Genomic DNA, 19051 nt, shown 5'->3' with positions numbered 1-19051 from the left:
GATGATGATGATGATACCAGCCGATGGTCAAAGGACCCGGACGGTACGTACCGTCGTCGTCGTCATCCCTCTCCTGAATGGAATGGAATCTCTCTCTCTTTTTTACTGAAGTGTGTGTGTTTGTGTGTTTTAATATTAAACTTGGGTTTCTATACTGTGGTTTGTGTTTTAACTTCCGACTAAGGTTTATTTAAAGCAATTTTTTTTTTTACTTTTGACTGGGGTTTATTTAAAGCAATTTTTTTTTTACTTTTGACTGGGGTTTATTTAAAGCGGTTTTTTTTTACTTTTGACTGGGGTTTATTCAAAGCAATTTTTTTTCTACTTTTGACTGGGGTTTATTTAAAGCAATTTTTTTTTACTTTTGACTGGGGTTTATTTAAAGCAATTTTTTTTTTTACTTTTGACTGGGGTTTATTTAAAGCAATTTTTTTTTTTTACTTTTGACTGGGGTTTATTTAAAGCAATTTTTTTTACTTTTGACTGGGGTTTATTTAAAGCAATTTGTGTTTATCTAATTTTAGACTCGGCTTTATTTACCGTTGCTTGTGTTTCATTATACTTACGACGGAGGTTTATACATTATTTGTGTTTTATCTTACTTTCGACCAGTGTTTATTTACTGTTGCCTGTGTTCTATTAAACTTCCAACCAACGTTCATATACTATGGTATGCGTTTTACTGAACTTCCAACCAAAGTTTATATACTATGGTATGCGTTTTATTGAACTTCCGACTGATGTTTATTTAATGAGGCTTGTGGTTTAACTTCTGACATGGGTTTATATACCGCATTTGGCGTTTTATTTAACTTCCGACAAGACTGAATTGACTGTAGTTTGCGTTTTATTCAAATTCCGACTAGTGTTTATTTACTGCAGTTAGTGTTTTATTTAGTTTCCGACTGAACGTTTATATTCTACACGCCAAGTTCTATTTAACTTGCGACTGGGTTTAAAAACTGAAAAGGTTTATCAAGCATATTGACTGAACCAGATCGAGGAACATTTAGAGCAAATTTGATTGATTTATTAGAAAGGTTCATAAAGACAGCATCTACGGTTCTAATAGACCAAGCTTTACTCAACTTCTGAAAGAGATTTAGATACAGCGCGTTTTTTTTTCCAGTAAGGGAGGTAATGCCGTCAGTGCACCTCACGGGATGCACTGTAGGCATTACTAAAGGTTCTTAGCAGCGTCCCTTCCTTAGGCCCATAGCTGCAACCCCTTTCATTCCTTTTACTGTACCTCCATTCACATTATCTTTCTTCCATCTTGCTATCCGCCATCTCCTAACAATGATTTCACACGGCAACGGGGAGGGAGGTTTTCCTCCTGTTACACCTTTCAGGCCTACCTACTCTCATTTTCCTTTCCAGCGCTGAATGACCCTATAGCTCCCAGTGCTTGGATTTGGCCTAAACCCTATATTCCATTCCTACAGCGAGTTTTATGGAACTTAACTTCTGATTGAGGATTGTACAATGTGAACTTGACTGTAATTACGAATAGGCTTATAGTAAGCGCGGTTTTACTTTATTACTGACAGGTTTATGGAGAACGTGAATTAACACACTTATGACTGACTAAAATAGATGCATCTCAGATTCTACTGACTTTCTTTAGTGATTCCTAGGCTTTTAAGTCCAGCAGAGACAATTGCTATTTTAAAGCGTCATGCACCTCCGCTGTAGATTTCATGAGCTGCGTTGCTATTCTTGCAACGAAATGCTTATCTGTTTGTTAATTTATCTTCATCTATCTGCTAATTTATTTTTTGGGATTTTCATTTCTTCACATACCGGCGATGTTCTCTGGAAGTCTGCTTTGAAAATTCATGACCTTTCCGCCTTGTTCCACATGAATGTTTGAGTATACTGGACGATAATAACAACAACATCAACAACAACAATAATAATAATAATAATAATAATAATAATAATAATAATAATAATAATAATAATAATAATAATAATAACAGCATGTTCCTTTAATAACTGAATAGTTTGAATGGATTCTTTTAGTCGATCTGTTGAGTCATGTTTGAACAGATTGGGTTTTTAACAATTTAGTTTGTTAGTTTGTCTACAAACTACAGTTTATGCCGTGTGTTTCATGAACTAAAGAAAACTACAGTTAAATCTAAGTTTTTACACGAAGCCTGTTTCGTTGTCATTTTTACCCTATCACTAAGATCTATATGTTTTGATCATGCGCCCGTTGCAAAAGACTGCATAAGCAAAGCTACAGTGTCAAACGAACACTTTTCAAGTGTTATTTTGGGCACTTGGAAGGGTTTAATTCTTATCTTTACAAGCCAAATGAAGTTTCTACTTAATATTTCACTCGATGACTGCAAAAGGATTCTCTTTCATTAGTAAGTCGTAAAAACGAAGGTTTTAATTTTAGTTCTTTACTGACAACATGAATCTTCTGACTGACTCAAAGGTGAAGACATGAATAATCTTCCGTTTGATTCATTTCGGGAAATATGATGCATTAAATTTGTTTCTTCGGTGATAACACACGGATCTTCTGACGAATCACTTCACTGACAGCACACAATTTCAGTAGACGGATAACTGTAGACGCACTGAAGCTTCTGACTGTCTTTTAACTGACTCACTGATGAAGACATGAATAACTCTCCGTTTTATTCATATCGGGAAAAGTGATACATTAAATTTATTTCTTCGGTGATAACACGAATCTTCTGACGAATGTTTTGACTGACAGCACACATTTTCAAGAGACGGATAACTGTAGAAGCACGAAGATTCTGACTGACTCATATATGAAGACGTGAATAACTCTGTTTTATTCATATAGGGATATATGACGCATTAGATTTATCTCCTCTGTGATAACACGAATCTTCTGATGAATCTCTTGACTGACAGCATACAGTTTCAGTAGACGGATGACTGTAAAAGCACTGATTCTGACTGAATCATAGATGAAGGCATGAATAACCTTCCGTTTAATTCATTTCGGGAAATATGATGCATTAAATGTATTCCTTCAATGATAACACGAATCTTCTGATGAATCTCTTGACTGACAGCATACAGTTCCAGTAGACGGATGACTGTAGAAGCACTGATTCTGACTGAATCATAGATGAAGGCATGAATAACCTTCCGTTTCATTCATTTCGGGAAATATGATGCATTAAATTTATTCCTTCAATGATAACACGAATCTTCTGACGAATCTCTTCACTGACAGCACGCAAGTTCACTAGGCGGATAACTGTAGAAGCACTCAAGGTTCCTTAAGGCGTGTCTGCAGTTCCTAGCTGCAGTGTTCTCAGTTCAACTTTGAGTCTGTTACTTTCCCCAGTTTCCACCTCCCGTTCAAGAACCAGGCCTAATGATTGAATATCCTCTCGGAAAATAAATCCTATGGACTGACAACACGAACCGAGACGGGCAAAGTCGATAATGTATACCTTAACATAAAATATTAATGAACCATTACCTCTGATATAAATGTCAATTAAGTAGTCATTATGCTAAAAATGGGTAATTTTGGAATATTTACTCTTAATATAATTAGCTGAGATACTAGATTCCAACCCATTCATCTTGGTATCTTTACTTCAAATACCTCTATGTTGGAATCATTGATTGTATAATATTTATTAATTCACCAACTCTACTATTCTTGGAATCCTGACTTAAAAAAAAAAGATTTTCTAGACTCACAACTTCTGCTTGATTCAGAATCCTCGACCCCAAACCAATACACTTGGAATCCACACTCTGAGAATATTTATTCAAAACTCCTTAGCTCCAGTCTTTGGAATTACCACTTCTACTTATCTTGGAATTTTCGATTCCAAAGGATTAGCCTTGGAATATCACCTCTGGGCACATTTACCTGGAAATCATCGATTCATAAATATTTATTTACGAGTTTGTTGGCGCGCTGGAACCCGGCGCTGCTGTCCCCCCTACCCTCCCGATCCCCTACCTACTCCGTCCCCAACCAGGGCGGAGAAACAGGTTTGCAGGAGGAGGGTGGATGGCGCCCCTACCCTCCCGTTCCCCTACCTACCCCTCCCCCACCAGGGGCGGACAAACTGGTTTGCAGGGGAAGGTGGTTGTGTCATGTCTTCCCTACTGTCATCCGGGGAAGGACAAACAAGATCCACTCGGATTTTATTATTACAGATGAATAAATATTTATTAATGAATTCTATCCATCAAAGTTATGTCGAACTTGAAAACAGACAAATGGAATCCGCACTTAAAATTGCTTATATTTCTAGAAATTAACATTAAACTGTTTATTGGATTTTCTAATTTCGAAACCAATTACCCTGTAAATGACAGATAAACGCTTGTGAATAAAACGGGTCTTAGACACGGATATCTGTGGTTAACTTTTGGCACACCATAAAAAAAGCTATTTTTGTGTAATGTTTTTCGTTATTATTTTCTCATATTAATTTAAAGAATTGCAAACAATTACGGAAACAAAGATTAAAAAAAAATTCTTTAGCGGGAATCAGATGAAAATCATTTGATGAAGAACTGATGAATTGTAAATTTGGTATATTTGTGAATGTATATATATATATATATATATATATATATATATATATATATATATATATATATATATATATAGTATATATATATATATATACAGTATATATATCGTATACTATATGTTTATATATATATATATATATATATATATATATATATATATATATATATATATATATATATAAATGTATGCATATAAATATACAAACATACTATATGATATATGTATGTATATATATATAAATGTAAATATAATTATATATATATATATATATATATATATATATATATATATATATATATATAGATATACACATATACATATACATGTAGCAAATCGGATATATAGAGCAAACAGGAGGACGAAAAGGAGGTGATGCATATTTAACTTTATTTCCAGCCAACGTTTCATCCTATGTATTGAATTTCATTGTTGTTATTTTTGTATTTTAGCCCTGACGATGAAGCCATGCTTTGAAACGCTGGCTGGAAATAAAGTTGAATATGCATCACCTCCTTTTCGTCCTCCTGTTTGTTCTACCTACGTGTATCTTTAATTTCAGAACATACGACTAAAACAAACCTAAAAATAAGAAATACATTCCCTGATAATTTCAGAACAATCGAAGCGAAATGTAGAGATAACAATTAAAAACAATTTTGTTCCAACGGCGAAAGCAAGACCCTCCCTTACAAATAAAAAAATAATCCAGGAAAGATGTTTTCTTGACCAAAGTTTTTTTCTTAACATCACCCACACAGTAAAGGTGAAAAATCCCTGAAGTTGGGCTAAACTTCTCCTCAAAACATGGTGAAAAATGCACGTTAAATTTGTAGACTTTGCAAAAAAAAAACCTAATAAATTGCCTTGGGTAATCACCTTCCCCCTTTCCAAAACTAACCAACACCTCCTGGCCCCTACCCCCCAAAAAGGAGTAAAAGAAGAGAACCTGGTTAATTACTCCCGTAAACACCCGAAAAAAAAGGTTGCGTTCATAAATCCCCGAAAGATAAACGAAGTCAGAAGCCTGTGTAAGGCCGCGTTCATGAACCCACATGTTTGCAGCAAGATGAAAGAAAAAAAAAAAAAAAAAAAATAAAAAAATAAAAAAATAGACAGGAAAAAAGTCTACACGAAGGAAACATGTCTACAAAATAGCCTGTGCGAAGCACCGCCGTGAGAAACCACAAAAAGGAGAAGGAAGAGGAGAAGAAGAAGACGAAGAAGAAGACAAATAAACAAGCGATACTCACCGATGACCTCGAAGTACATCTTGTCTTCGCCGAGCGCGTTCCTGACGAAGCACTGGTAGTCTCCGAAATCCCGGGCCCTGTGCATTTGCACTATCAAAGTGGTCGTCACCGCGTCGCCGTTTCCCTGCAATTGGGTGAGGGGGAAACCGTGAAATTAGATGTCATTAATGGACGTCGCCGTCAGGATCGCTCGCGTCACCATTAGGGCCGGTTTATGTCAGATGACAGGCCGGGGGCAAAATCAGTAGCGATTGTGGCCTGGCCTAACCTCAGTATGCAATTTGATTTATTCACGGAAGATTGGCTTCGGGGCTTAGAGCGATGACTCTGTCCAATGGCTGATTGCGGCGCTGAAATGAGGGATATCATACGCGGACGAAATATAATTATCTGGTCTTAATGACTACGACTGGGATGTAATTCACTGGATCCTGATTTAATAAGTCTCGTAGATGGTGGTTAAGATCAGATAGTTATGCAGCTGTCATCTTTGGCATTACAATTAATTCAGTTTAAAGAAATATCCCGTGAATAAAACAAACACATCAGTATTATAAGAATCTAACCCTTTCTTAGGATAATTAAATTTTATAGGACTCTAATCCTTTCTTAGGGTAATTAAATTCTATAAGAATGTAATCCTATCCTAGAAAAATTAAATTCTATAAGAATGCAATCCTTTCTTAGAATAAGTACATTCTATAAGAATCTAATCCTTTCTTAGCATAATTAAATTTCTCCCAAGTCTGAAAACAACCAAGGATTCAGATAAAGAGAAATGAATCATAAATAGTCATTAATAATGTGATCCTTGGAAGGTCATCACCTCATGGCTTATTCAGCAAGAATACAGGTACATTACTCATAATGTAATTGCATTATTATAAATGTATGAATACAAGTAATCATATAATTAATATATGTCTTGTAAAGGACACACCAAACTGCTACAGGTAATTTTGAAGGCTAAGAATTTAGTTAAAAAAATCTGCAAGGGAAAGAAAGCGTTAATTTTGAGATAACAGATAAAGCACACTTATCTTATTACTTCATTAAAGTAGGTAGGTAATAATTAATTAAAATAAAAGCATAGAAACAGAGAGAACGATTAAGGCTTATCTACAAAAATATGATAGAGAGAGAGAGAGAGAGAGAGAGAGAGAGAGAGAGAGAGAGAGAGAGAGAGAGAGAGAGAGAGAGAGAGAGAGAGAAATGAAATCTATTTCATGAGAACAATGATACACAGATGAAGGGAACTTTAACCCAGCAGAGAGAGAGAGAGAGAGAGAGAGAGAGAGAGAGAGAGAGAGAGAGAGAGAGAGAGAGAGAGAGAGAGAATCTATTTCATGGGAACTATGATACACATATGGAAATTTTAACCCAACACACACAGAGAGAGAGAGAGAGAGAGAGAGAGAGAGAGAGAGAGAGAGAGAGAGAGAGAGAGAGAGAGAGAGAGAGAGAGAATCTATTTCAGGGGAGCAATGATACACAAATGGAGAGAAATTTTAACCCAACACTGTGTGTGTGAGAGAGAGAGAGAGAGAGAGAGAGAGAGAGATTTCAGGTGAGGAATTATACACAGATGAAGGGAAATTTTAACCCAACACTGAGAGAGAGAGAGAGAGAGAGAGAGATTTCAGGTGAGCAATTATACACAGATGAAGGGAAATTTTAACCCAACACTGAGAGAGAGAGAGAGAGAGAGAGAGAGAGAGGAAGACATGACGGGTGATTAATTCGTTGACTGATAGATCAGATCATCAGAACAGGAGATTGATGGGTTTGTGCAGGGTTGATACACGGATGGATGAAGCGGGGCTTTGAAACCCTTCTACGATAGACTGACTGATGGCGGATGGTTAAAGCCGTGATCAGAAGATAGATATGGAGATATCTACGGAAACGAGACGGATTTCTAATAAATTGTTACGTGAATTGATTTCCGACGAACTGATCGTCACGTGAATTGAACTGAAACGAGGCGAATCAGCTCGACTTATCTACTTTAGCGCAGTTCATCCCTTCTTTAATTAAATTCATCGCTATATTGAGTTCCTATCCTGGATTTATTAAGATCCAGTTGATACACACACACATACATACACACACACACATACGCATACACAAGACCACGCGTACACATTTTCCCACAAATGCTGAATACTGACACTTCGTTCATGGGTCTCATTATGTACTGATGGATGGAATCCAGGAGTCTCTCTCTCTCTCTCTCTCTCTCTCTCTCTCTCTCTCTCTCTCTGACTGAAGAATATTTCAGAATACTATTAAGGCCAAGATTATCTCTCTCCCTCTCTGACTGAAGAATATTTCAGAATACTATTAAGGCCAAGATTATCTCTCTCCCTCTCTGACTGAAGAATATTTCAGAATACTATTAAGGCCAAGATTATCTCTCTCCTCTCTGACTGAAGAATATTTCAGAATACTATTAAGGCCAAGATTATCTCTCCCTCTCTGACTGAAGAATATTTCAGAATACTATTAAGGCCAAGATTATCTCTCTCTCTCTCTCTGACTGAAGAATGTTTCAGAATACTATAAAGACAAGGATTTCTCTCTCTCTCTCTCTCTCTCTCCCTCTCTGATTGAAGAATAATCTATATACCATTAAGGCCATTAATTTCTCTCTCTCTCTCTCTAACTCTCTCTCTGACTGAAAAATATTTATTTCTAAATGCTATTAAGGGCATTTAAAAAATTTCTAAATACTATTAAGGCGAGGGATTCCCATCTCTCTCTCTCTCTCTCTCTCTCTCTCTCTCTCTCTCTCTCTCTCTCTCTCTCAAAATAGAAACTGCTCTTCGCGTCTGCCTCGGTATCAGGCAGAAAATCGAGTACGTAAACCAGTCGGGCACTATGAACTCCATACGAGTCTAAAGTGATTTAATTCTGTTATTCTCGTGTAGTCTCTTGTCGCCTCTTTGCAGGGCATGTTAGTGTACAGGCGCTTTTGCATACGATATCATTCAGTTCATAGACAAAGAGCACAAAGAGTGAATGACACTGTGTTATTATTTATCTAGGTAACTTATATCAAAGGATTGTTAGTTCTAGGACATTGGAGGAAATTATGTCAATCAGTAACACACACATATGTATGTATATACATATATATGTATATAAAGTTTACAGACACACATATATATATATATATATATATATATATATACACATATATATGTGTATATATATGTGTGAGTGCGAAAATGACACAATTTTTAAAATTTTTTATTTAAAAAATGAAATTCTTGTGGCAATGACAGTTGAAGAAGACTGGGTAAGAAGCTGAATAACAAAAAGGCACCAGCTTCTAGTGTTAAAAGTACGATGCTGTTTTATGACGGTAAGAGCATCACTAAGCAGCTGACCAGATTGTACATGGCATCTGTGGATACAGGAAAAGTTCCCGAGGAAAGGGTGAGGGGAATAAGTGCTCCTTTGCATATGGCAAAGACATTAGAGGTGATTGTAAGAACTATTAGTCAAAAATTGAAACAATATTCTTCGATAGATGTATGGAAAGGTTTTGTTTGACAAGGAAAAAAGATGAAGAAGACTGATACTGCAGGAAAAGTAGTGTTCAAAAGGGGAAGAGGATAATGAGAATGAGAACTGAGGAAAAATGCTTTATGACGTATTCAAGAACATTGAAATGACAGAGGCAATAAGAAAAGTATTAAAGATGTAAGGTTTGTATTGCAATTTATCAACACCAACTACAGATTTTAAGAGGGAAGGGAGGTTTGTGTTCGAATATGTAAATATGTGAGTGACTGTTATATTATCGAAGTGGGCCTAAGAAAAGTATAAAATGTGCCTTCATGTTAGTTGGTGCTAGTGATGAGAAGCTACAGACTCTAGTAAAAAAAGTTTTAAGAATGTTGGTGGTATGCATAACTAAAAGTGGATGTTAACGAGATTAAGGTTGTGAAGGTTAATGGAAGAGAGAAACATGGTGCAATAAATGTTTGTATGGATTGCGGAAGAATGGAGGTAGATCATCTTACTGAGAATCTGTAAATAAATGGAATAAATGATGGTAGAACGAAAGGAGAGATAACTGGCAGAATTAGTGAAGCAATAGGGGGCAGCAGCATGTTTGCCAAGCATTTGGGGAGAAGGGTATTGTCAGTGGATGCAAAACTAGGAGTAAGGTACCTTGCAATTGTTTAGCCAACTCTCCTTCCTGCAAGTAAAGTGTGGATACTGAATGCAAGTGAAAAAGGTGAAGGCTGAGAAATTAAATAATCTGTAGGGTACGCGTGCAGTATCAAAGATCGAAAAATATTGAGATACCATTAATTGGGAAACTGAGAGGGCTTTATGGCTGTTATAATAATTATATATATATATATATATATATATATATATATATATATATACATATATATATATATATATATATATATATATATATATATATATATATATATATATATATATATATATATATATATATATATATATATATATATATATAATATATATATATAAAAGTGGAAAACTGATGTAAAGAAAGACATAAAAGTGAGAAAAGATGCAAATAAATATATATATATATATATATATATATATATATATATATATATATATATATATATATATATATATATATCTTCCATCGTGATATAACTCTGGCAGGACAGGACAGTCTGCATTTCAAACCTAAATCACTTTTACAGGCGATAGACAGATAGTGTAATCGGTAATTAAACGATTAAAATGGTTTTTATGGTTAATCATGGTGGACTAATGAGTGCGTTTCTTTCAGTCGGAAGTAAACTAGTTGTCTCTGGTTTGAACCTGATCAATAACCATAAAAAAAAGCATTTCCCTCGTTTTATTGCTAATTACAGTGTCCCCCTATCATCTTTAAAAGCTGTTATATATGTATATATATACATATATATATATTTATATATATATATCATATATATTTATATTTATATATATATATATATATATATATATATATATATATATATTATATATATATATATATATATATATATATACATACACACACACACACACACATACATATATATATATATATATATATATATATATATATATATATATATATATATATATATTATGAGATGTTACTCACTTGTACGAAGGTACATGTGATCATGATATTTACAATAAGAAAGATTAACTAAGTCTAAAGCAAAGTCTGTAGCTAAGAGACTGACTCGTTTGTTGTAAACTGGGTCTCACTGAAGTGTCTGTTTCTCTTTCACATTTGCTCTATGGGCGGAATGACAAAGGACATACAGTAAAGTACAGATGAGAGTCAAATCTATTCGGCTGGTAATGGGGTCGCGAATGGAGTGTGGATGGGCTGACATTTGTTGGCTTAATTGGCAACAGTGAAGAGTGGCTACAGATACTGGTGAAAGTTTTCAAGCGTATTCAGAAAAACGCAACTGAAAGGGAACGTTAGCAAGGGTGGAGTAATATGCAACATTACATGTTAGCATGGAATGGAAGAATGGAAGTTATTCATGCATTTGGGTAATTGCATTAGGGAGTAAATGTTATTGGGGATAGAAGGATGTGATAAGAGGAGAATTACAGAATTGGTGAAACAAGGAAGGCGGTAGGATGTCTATAAAAGATCGGACAGAAAATGACAGTATCTTCTAACCAAATATTAGAACTAACTAACTGAGTGGATACTGTGCGGATAATGTGATAAGCCAATAAACATGGTTATTATTATTATTATTATTATTATTATTATTATTATTATTATTATTATTATTATTATTATTATTATTATTATTATTATTTCAGTAGATGAAACCTATTCACGTAGAACAAGCACACCAAAGGGGCCAGTGACTTGAAATTCAAGCTTCCAAAGAATGTTGGTTTCAACCTCCCACCCCCGACGCCACACTGCGGCCGTAACTGATCATGATACAGAGCCGGTGACTTTTCACCGACCTGGGGGAGACGCGAACCCGCGACATCTGAGTGGCATACAACACTAACAACTGTACCAGCGGACCAGCTGTCGCTGTTACTGTTGAAATAGATCATGAAGACATAATATTCGGCAGAATAATGCCAAACGTTGACAAATCAGTGGGAAGTTTATTATTTAAGTTTCAAGGTTCCAAGTAAATTGTTAAAAGTACTCAAGAACTGAATTCACTGAGGCACTGTTGGGTTAGTTATATCTTTATTATCTTAAATAAAAAAACAGTACTAACTGTAGGGAACAGAGTAGAAAGAAGCACCATAACATATAAGAAAGAGGATCTTTCCTAGACATTGGCCTCCAAGGGTTTTATCACGGTATGTATCCACCTTTGCTGAGTGTCTACCACAAGGCCGTTGGGGATGACCGTAAAAACATAAACAAAAGACTGTAAATATCACAAAGATAATGACCCCCAAGAAAAATTAGTCCTGGATAACGACCCCCATACTTAGTTGGGAGCCACTATCTAGGAAAGTGTTACGATTCTGGAACTTTGTTGGGGGTCACTCTCTAGGAAAGAGTAACGACCCCGGAACTTTGTTGGGGGTCACTATCTAGGAAAGAGTAACGACCCCGGGAACTTTGTTGGGGTCACTGTCTAGGAAAGAGCAAAGACTCCGGAATTTTGTTGGGGGTCACTATCTAGGAAAGAGTAACGACCCCGGGAACTTTGTTGGGGGTCACTGTCTAGGAAAGAGCAAAGACCCCGGAATTTTGTTGGGGGTCACTATCTAGGAAAGAGTAACGGCCCCGGGAACTTTGTTGGGGGTCACTATCTAGGAAAGAGTAATGACCCCTGAACTTTGTTGGGGGTCACTGTCAAGGAGAGAGTAACGACCTAGGAACTTTATTGGTGGTCACTATCTAGGAAAGAGTAACGACCCCGGAACTTTGTTGGGGGTCACTATCTAGGAATGAGTAACTACCCCCGAACCTTTGTTGGGGATCACTATCTAGGAAAGATCCAAGTAAGACAGGGTATAGTTCAACATCGGGTTTGATACATAACTGACGGGCACTGTCTATTCATGGGAACATTCTACTGACATGGGTTTTGCCCACTGAATCGTGAAACGCCACTTTGAATTTTAACTAAACCTTACTTCCGATAGCTTCAAGTATTAAATCACGGTTAATATTCATAACTATATTTTCCATATATCTGCCAAATCCTCCCAGAGGATGTGCATCTGGAGCTTCAGAATTCAAGCGAAGATGCGATGCATTACTACCCTAATACAATTCTCCTTGTATTTTAATATTTTACTTTCATTTTTATTTATTTTTAGGTTTGTTAATTTATCTGTTTTTCTAATTATAATCTCATCTTTCTGTACTTCCCATTGCCTTCTGTTACTTCTTTCAAATGAGCACCATATTCTTTGGAAGCTTGAATTTCAAGTCAATGCCCCCTTTGGTGGGCTTGTTGCATATGAATAGGGTTCATCTTCTGACTAATAATAATAATAATAATAATAATAATAATAATAATAATAATAATAATAATAATAAGTCATCAATAATCTTTTGTACAAGAAACGGCGATATACATCCAACGGAACATCACTCTGGTTCCCTGAAAAACGACGGGGTTGGCAAACATGCGCATTTTAATAAAAGCGTTCACTTCGCGTTGGGCCTATTTGCATAACGAACAGAAGCTTAAACGAAAAAAAAAGAAATGTACAAATTTGAACACACCGAATATTTCCGCTCATTTCATGGCCCCCACATATGTTATCAATAAGCATTCCGTGTTCCGGTTTAAATGAATGACTGAGAGTGTTATATTATAGCCGGTGTTTGACCAATACGCAATTTTCGCCGGCGCCGATTACACGGAAAACATCATCGCCTGTTTATCAGAGCAAAATGAACATTTGCAGCGCACATCAATCAAAACTCACAAAGACAAATAAAGCAACGCCAAAGAGGATTTTTATGCGAGCGGGGAAATAACATACACAGTTCATACTCGTATCATACGCTTTCCGTATACGAGGAATCTTCTCCACTCGCCGCCGCTCGTGGGAAATGGGGTACGAATGCTAAAACTGAAAATACATTCACGGTAAAATGCTATTCAAAGAGGTGTTCAGGGACGTGTATCTGAATTATAAAATGCATAGCTAGTACATCCTTCCATTGCAGCATGAACTAAAGGGGCCATTCCCCCCTGTTTTTGCTAGAATTGTGTACGCTTATTTCACCTTTTTCCGCAGAGCTGTTCTAGAAAGTATAACTGAAATCTATACCAATCAGCCAACTACAATATTTATACGTTCTTCAGGTAACCATTCAGGGACTACTAAAAATTTTTTAGTGTGAGGTTCACCTTGTAAATAAATAACCGATTTTCACAATATAACCTCGCGGGAGATATTATGTAATCTTACTGCAGATTTTCAAATGATAGATAAATCATTATATTTATATGATACACATATATATACATATATAAATATATATTCACACGTAGCCTATACTGTAAATACATATGTATGTACAGTATATATAAATATAATTATATATATATATATATATATATATATATATATATATATATATATATATATATATATATCTATATATATATATATATATATATATATTTATATATGTATATATGTATCTATCTATACACACATATATATATTTATTTATATATATATATATATATATATGTATGTATATATGTATATATGTGTTGTATTTATATATATATATTATACATATATATATATATATATATATATGTGTGTTGTATTTATATATAAATTCATATATATATATATATATGTATATGTATATGTTGTATTTATATATATATATATATATACATATATAAATTATATATATATATATATATACTGTATATATGTAAATATATATGCGTATATATACACACATACATATACATACACAAGTCTTGTTTCTAAACGAAACGTCAGTCAGACCTGAATATATATATATATATATATATATATATATATATATATATATATATATATATATATATATATATATATATAATATATATATATATAGATATATAGATAGATAGATAGATATCACACCGAGCAATAAAAAAAACTCCTAATTCCAATTATTCCTCACCTCTTCTCTGGACGTCTTGATAGTGATTCCGGGCTCGTGGGATTTCAGCTCCCGGGGGCCTTTGTACCACCTCACATCCTGCACGGGGCGCGCCTGGAACCTGCACGAGAGCTTGGCCGTGCCCTCCAAAGGTACTCCTACTTGGGAACTGCTCCTCCTTGGGAGGATCTTCGGAGGAACTGAAAATATGTGAGATTTTAATGTTAAGGGGATCGAATGAATTCATATTGTGGCAAAGTGACATTATCTGCGATTGATATAGCGTCCAATTTCACAAGGCTAGCACTAGAGCACACAGAGAGAGAGAGAGAGAGAGAGAGAGAGAGAGAGAGAGAGAGAGAGAGAGAGAGAATTTTATCACTGAGCAAGAATGTAAGGAACAAATATAAATAATTTGATGGAGAGAGAGAGAGAGAGAGAGAGAGAGAGAGAGAGAGAGAGAGAGAGAGAGAGAGAGAGAGAGAGAGAGAGAGAATTTTATCACAGGGCAAGAATGTAAGGAACAAATATAAAGTAATTTGATGAGAGAGAGAGAGAGAGAGAGAGAGAGAGAGAGAGAGAGAGAGAGAGAGAGAGAGAAGAGATGTAACAAGAAGGAACAAATATAAATAATTTGATGGCAAGTAACAAGAGTGCTGCTGCAAGAAGGAGAGAGAGAGAGAGAGAGAGAGAGAGAGAGAGAGAGAGAAATAACAAGGATGGAAGCAACTTTTAAAACATTCATTTACATGTACCATTGCACTGTATTTACTGAAGCACATAATATTAAAATATTCACAACAAATGTAAAAATTATCTATTTCTCAAGTGCCAGGGTTTCCTCTTTTGGTGAGAGACGAAAGAAGTTTTCTTTCGGAAAAAGTTTCCTTCAAAGAAGAAACTTCCTTCAGGGAATCATTTTCTTTCAAGGAAGAAGTTTTCTTCAAGGGTAATTCTTCTTCAAGGAAGAAATTTTCTTCAAAGAAGTTTTCTTCAGGGAAGAGTTTTTCTTTAAGGAAGAATTGGTCCTCATGGAAGACGTTTTCTTCAAAGAAGAGTTTTTCTTCAAGGGAGAAGTTTTCTTCAAGGGATTTTCCTCAAGGAATAATTTTTCTTCAAGGAAGAAGTTTATCTTAAGGAAGAAGTTTTCTTCAAGGAAGAATTGTTCTTCAAGGAAGAAGTTTTCTTCAAGGAAGAATTTTTCTTCAAGGAAGAAGTTTTCTTCAAGGAAGAATTTTTCTTCAAGGAAGAATTTTTCTTCAAGGAACAAGTTTTCTTCAAGGAAGAAGTTTTCTTCAAGGAAGAAGTTTTTTTCAAAGAATTACGAAACCAGATGAAGTAGAACTGAAACTTTCTATATCTAACAACCTGTCTCTTCATCTATCTATCTCTCTCTCTTTCCAAGAAATGATGATGGTGCAGATGAAGTTCAAATAAATTCCTCCCCCCCGCCCCTCCTGCTACCTGTCCCACGCACCCTCTCTCTCTCTCTCTCTCTTCTCTCTCTCTCTCTCTCTCTCTCAAGTCAAAGAAAATTTATAGGTTAATTCTAACTAAATCTCTCTCCGTTTCTCTACTAAGCCAAAACAAACTTGTGGGTGGCTACAAACTATCTCTCTCTCTCTCTCAAGTCAAAGCAAATTTATAGATTAATTCTAACTAAATCTCTCTCCGTTTCTCTACTAAGCCAAAACAATCTTGTGGGTGGCTACAAAGTAACTAAATCTCTCTCTCTCTCTCTCTCTCTCTCTCTCTCTCTCTCTCTCTCTCTCTCTCTCTCTCTCGCTAAAGAAAATTTGCAGATCAGTTCTAACTAAATCTCTCTCTCTCTCTCTCTCTGATCAATGAAATGGCGATGTTGTAAAAGAATCTTAGCTAAATATCTTTCCTTGAATCCCTTTCAAATCACAGAACCGATGATGCAGATGAAACTGAACTAATCTCTCTCTCTCTCTCTCTCTCTCTCTCTCTCTCTAAACGTCCAACACGTAAACATTTCAGTGAACTACTCCATCGCAAAGAGGCTGTTTCTCCTGGGACGAGAGAAAGACATAAAAGAGAAACGAAAAATAAAAAAAGGTGAGGGAACATCGAAGGTGATTCCATATATAATGAAACTATTATCATTTAATGGGTCCCGCTGGCATATTCCGCCTAATTGGGGCGCCTGCGTCAGTTAATGTGCAATATCCAGCGTCCCTTAATTGAAAAGAAAAATGGAATTATATTTAGGATTCTTGTTGATTATATTTTCTTATTTTAACTATATATTTTATGTATGTACATGTATATATATATATATATATATATATATATATATATATATATATATATATATATATATATATATATATATATATATATATATATATATATATATATATATATATATATATATATATATATATATATATATATATATATATATATATATATATATATATATATATATATATATATATATATATATATATATATATATATATAAATGCATATATATGTATATATATACATATATAAAATGCTTATACCAACAGAAGCTTAATTTTCTTGGTAACGATAAATAAAAACGATTAAAAGAATAGAACAATAAAATAAACGTTCTTGCTACGATAACATCGACAAATCAGTGATAAAACCAACCAGTGAAAAAGGAAAAGAATCAAATAATCAAAACAGATAAAGCCTCAAGACACTCACAGTTAACAGTCAGTAGCAATCTCTTGCTGACGGAGGGCGGGACTCCGTTGCTGGCTATGCAGAGATACGCCCCCGTGGCGTTCCTGAAGACTGATTCGAGGGCCAGCGACCGGCCCTGGTATTCGTTGACTGCCGGAGATGAAAGGTGTTAGCAAACGCACAGAAAAAATAAAAAATGTTGGCAACGACGGGGACAGATGTTGGAAATCGGTAGATTACAGACATCAGAAAATGCATATAAAAATCAGAAATAATATCAATCGATATTAGCAGAAGTAAAGGAGAGTATTAAGAACTGTTAGCTAAACGTCAGAAATAATATTGATCAGTATTAGCAGATGTAAAAAAGGTATTAAGAATTGTTAGCTAAACGTCAGTACTAATATCGACCGGTATTAGCAGATGTAAAAAAAGTCATTAAGAATTGTTAGCTAAACGTCAGTACTAATATCGACCGATGTTAGCAGATATAAAAAAAGGCATTAAGGATTGTTAGCTAAAAGTCAGTACTAATATCGACCGATATTAGCAGATTTAAAAAAAGGCATTAAGGATTGTTAGCTAAACGTCAGTACTAATATCGACCGATGTTAGCAGATGTAAAAAAAGGTATTAAGAATTGTTAGCTAAACGTCAGGAATAATATCGATCAATGTTTCCAGATGTAAAGAATGGTATTAAGAATTTTTAGCTAAACGTCAGGAATAATATCGATCAATGTTTCCAGATGTAAAGAATGGTATTAAGAACTGTTAGCAATGACGGTGTTGGAAATCCATAGATAATAAATAACAGATAAAGCTCATAAACGTCAGAAATAATATCGACCGATGTTTGCAGATGTAAAGGAAGATTTAAAGAATCATTCTGACATTTTCAGGTTGGAAGAATTAAATGAGAGGTAATTAAACTGAATATAGAAGTTAGACTTAATATTGAACTGAGGTTAACAAACTTGAAGGAAGATATAAACAATCATTTGGACATCTGCGGGGATGGAATAACTAAATAACAGATAACTGAAAACTAATAGAGAAGTTACACTTACATCGATCGATGTTTGCAGATGTAAAGGAGGATTATAAAGAATCATTTCGAAATTTGCAGGGACGGAGAAAATATTAGCATTTCCAAACACAAATATTAGGAAATATGAAGATATAAATAGCCTTTGGAGGAAAAAAATATAGCAATCATAAAAGAAAGTTAGAAGTGGGGTGTTGTTAGAGGACAATCTAGCTACCATAGATCAAGGCATTAGAAGTCATGAAGAGATTCATTTGCAAAAGAAAAGTTGAAATACCATTTGTGTTGATATCACTATCGTGAAAGATATTGGTCATGTTGAAAGTGATTTAGCAATCCTTAAAAAGAACAGCAGGAATACCTACAAAACTGGCTAATTGTAAACACCATTGAAAAGGA

At 34.8% G+C, this 19051-nt stretch overlaps 1 protein-coding gene across 6 annotated transcripts in view; it reads right to left on the bottom strand.

Moving 5' to 3' along the window:
• LOC136825292 (neurotrimin-like) overlaps nucleotides 1–19051 on the bottom strand; it is a 1287566-nt gene that overhangs the window by 72625 nt on the left and 1195890 nt on the right. For all 6 annotated transcript variants that reach the window (XM_067081391.1, XM_067081392.1, XM_067081393.1 and 3 more), the window contains 3 exons: nucleotides 17627–17755; nucleotides 14948–15126; nucleotides 5812–5935 (listed from right to left, as the gene is read on the bottom strand). In XM_067081391.1, the coding sequence (XP_066937492.1) occupies nucleotides 5812–5935; nucleotides 14948–15126; nucleotides 17627–17755 (432 nt within the window). The remainder of the gene's footprint in view (nucleotides 1–5811; nucleotides 5936–14947; nucleotides 15127–17626; nucleotides 17756–19051) is intronic.

Source organism: Macrobrachium rosenbergii, chromosome 37 (genome assembly GCF_040412425.1).
Source record: "Macrobrachium rosenbergii isolate ZJJX-2024 chromosome 37, ASM4041242v1, whole genome shotgun sequence".
Lineage (NCBI taxonomy): Eukaryota > Metazoa > Arthropoda > Malacostraca > Decapoda > Palaemonidae > Macrobrachium > Macrobrachium rosenbergii.
Note: the sequence above shows the minus strand (reverse complement) of the source record. Positions and strands in the feature narration are given on the sequence as shown.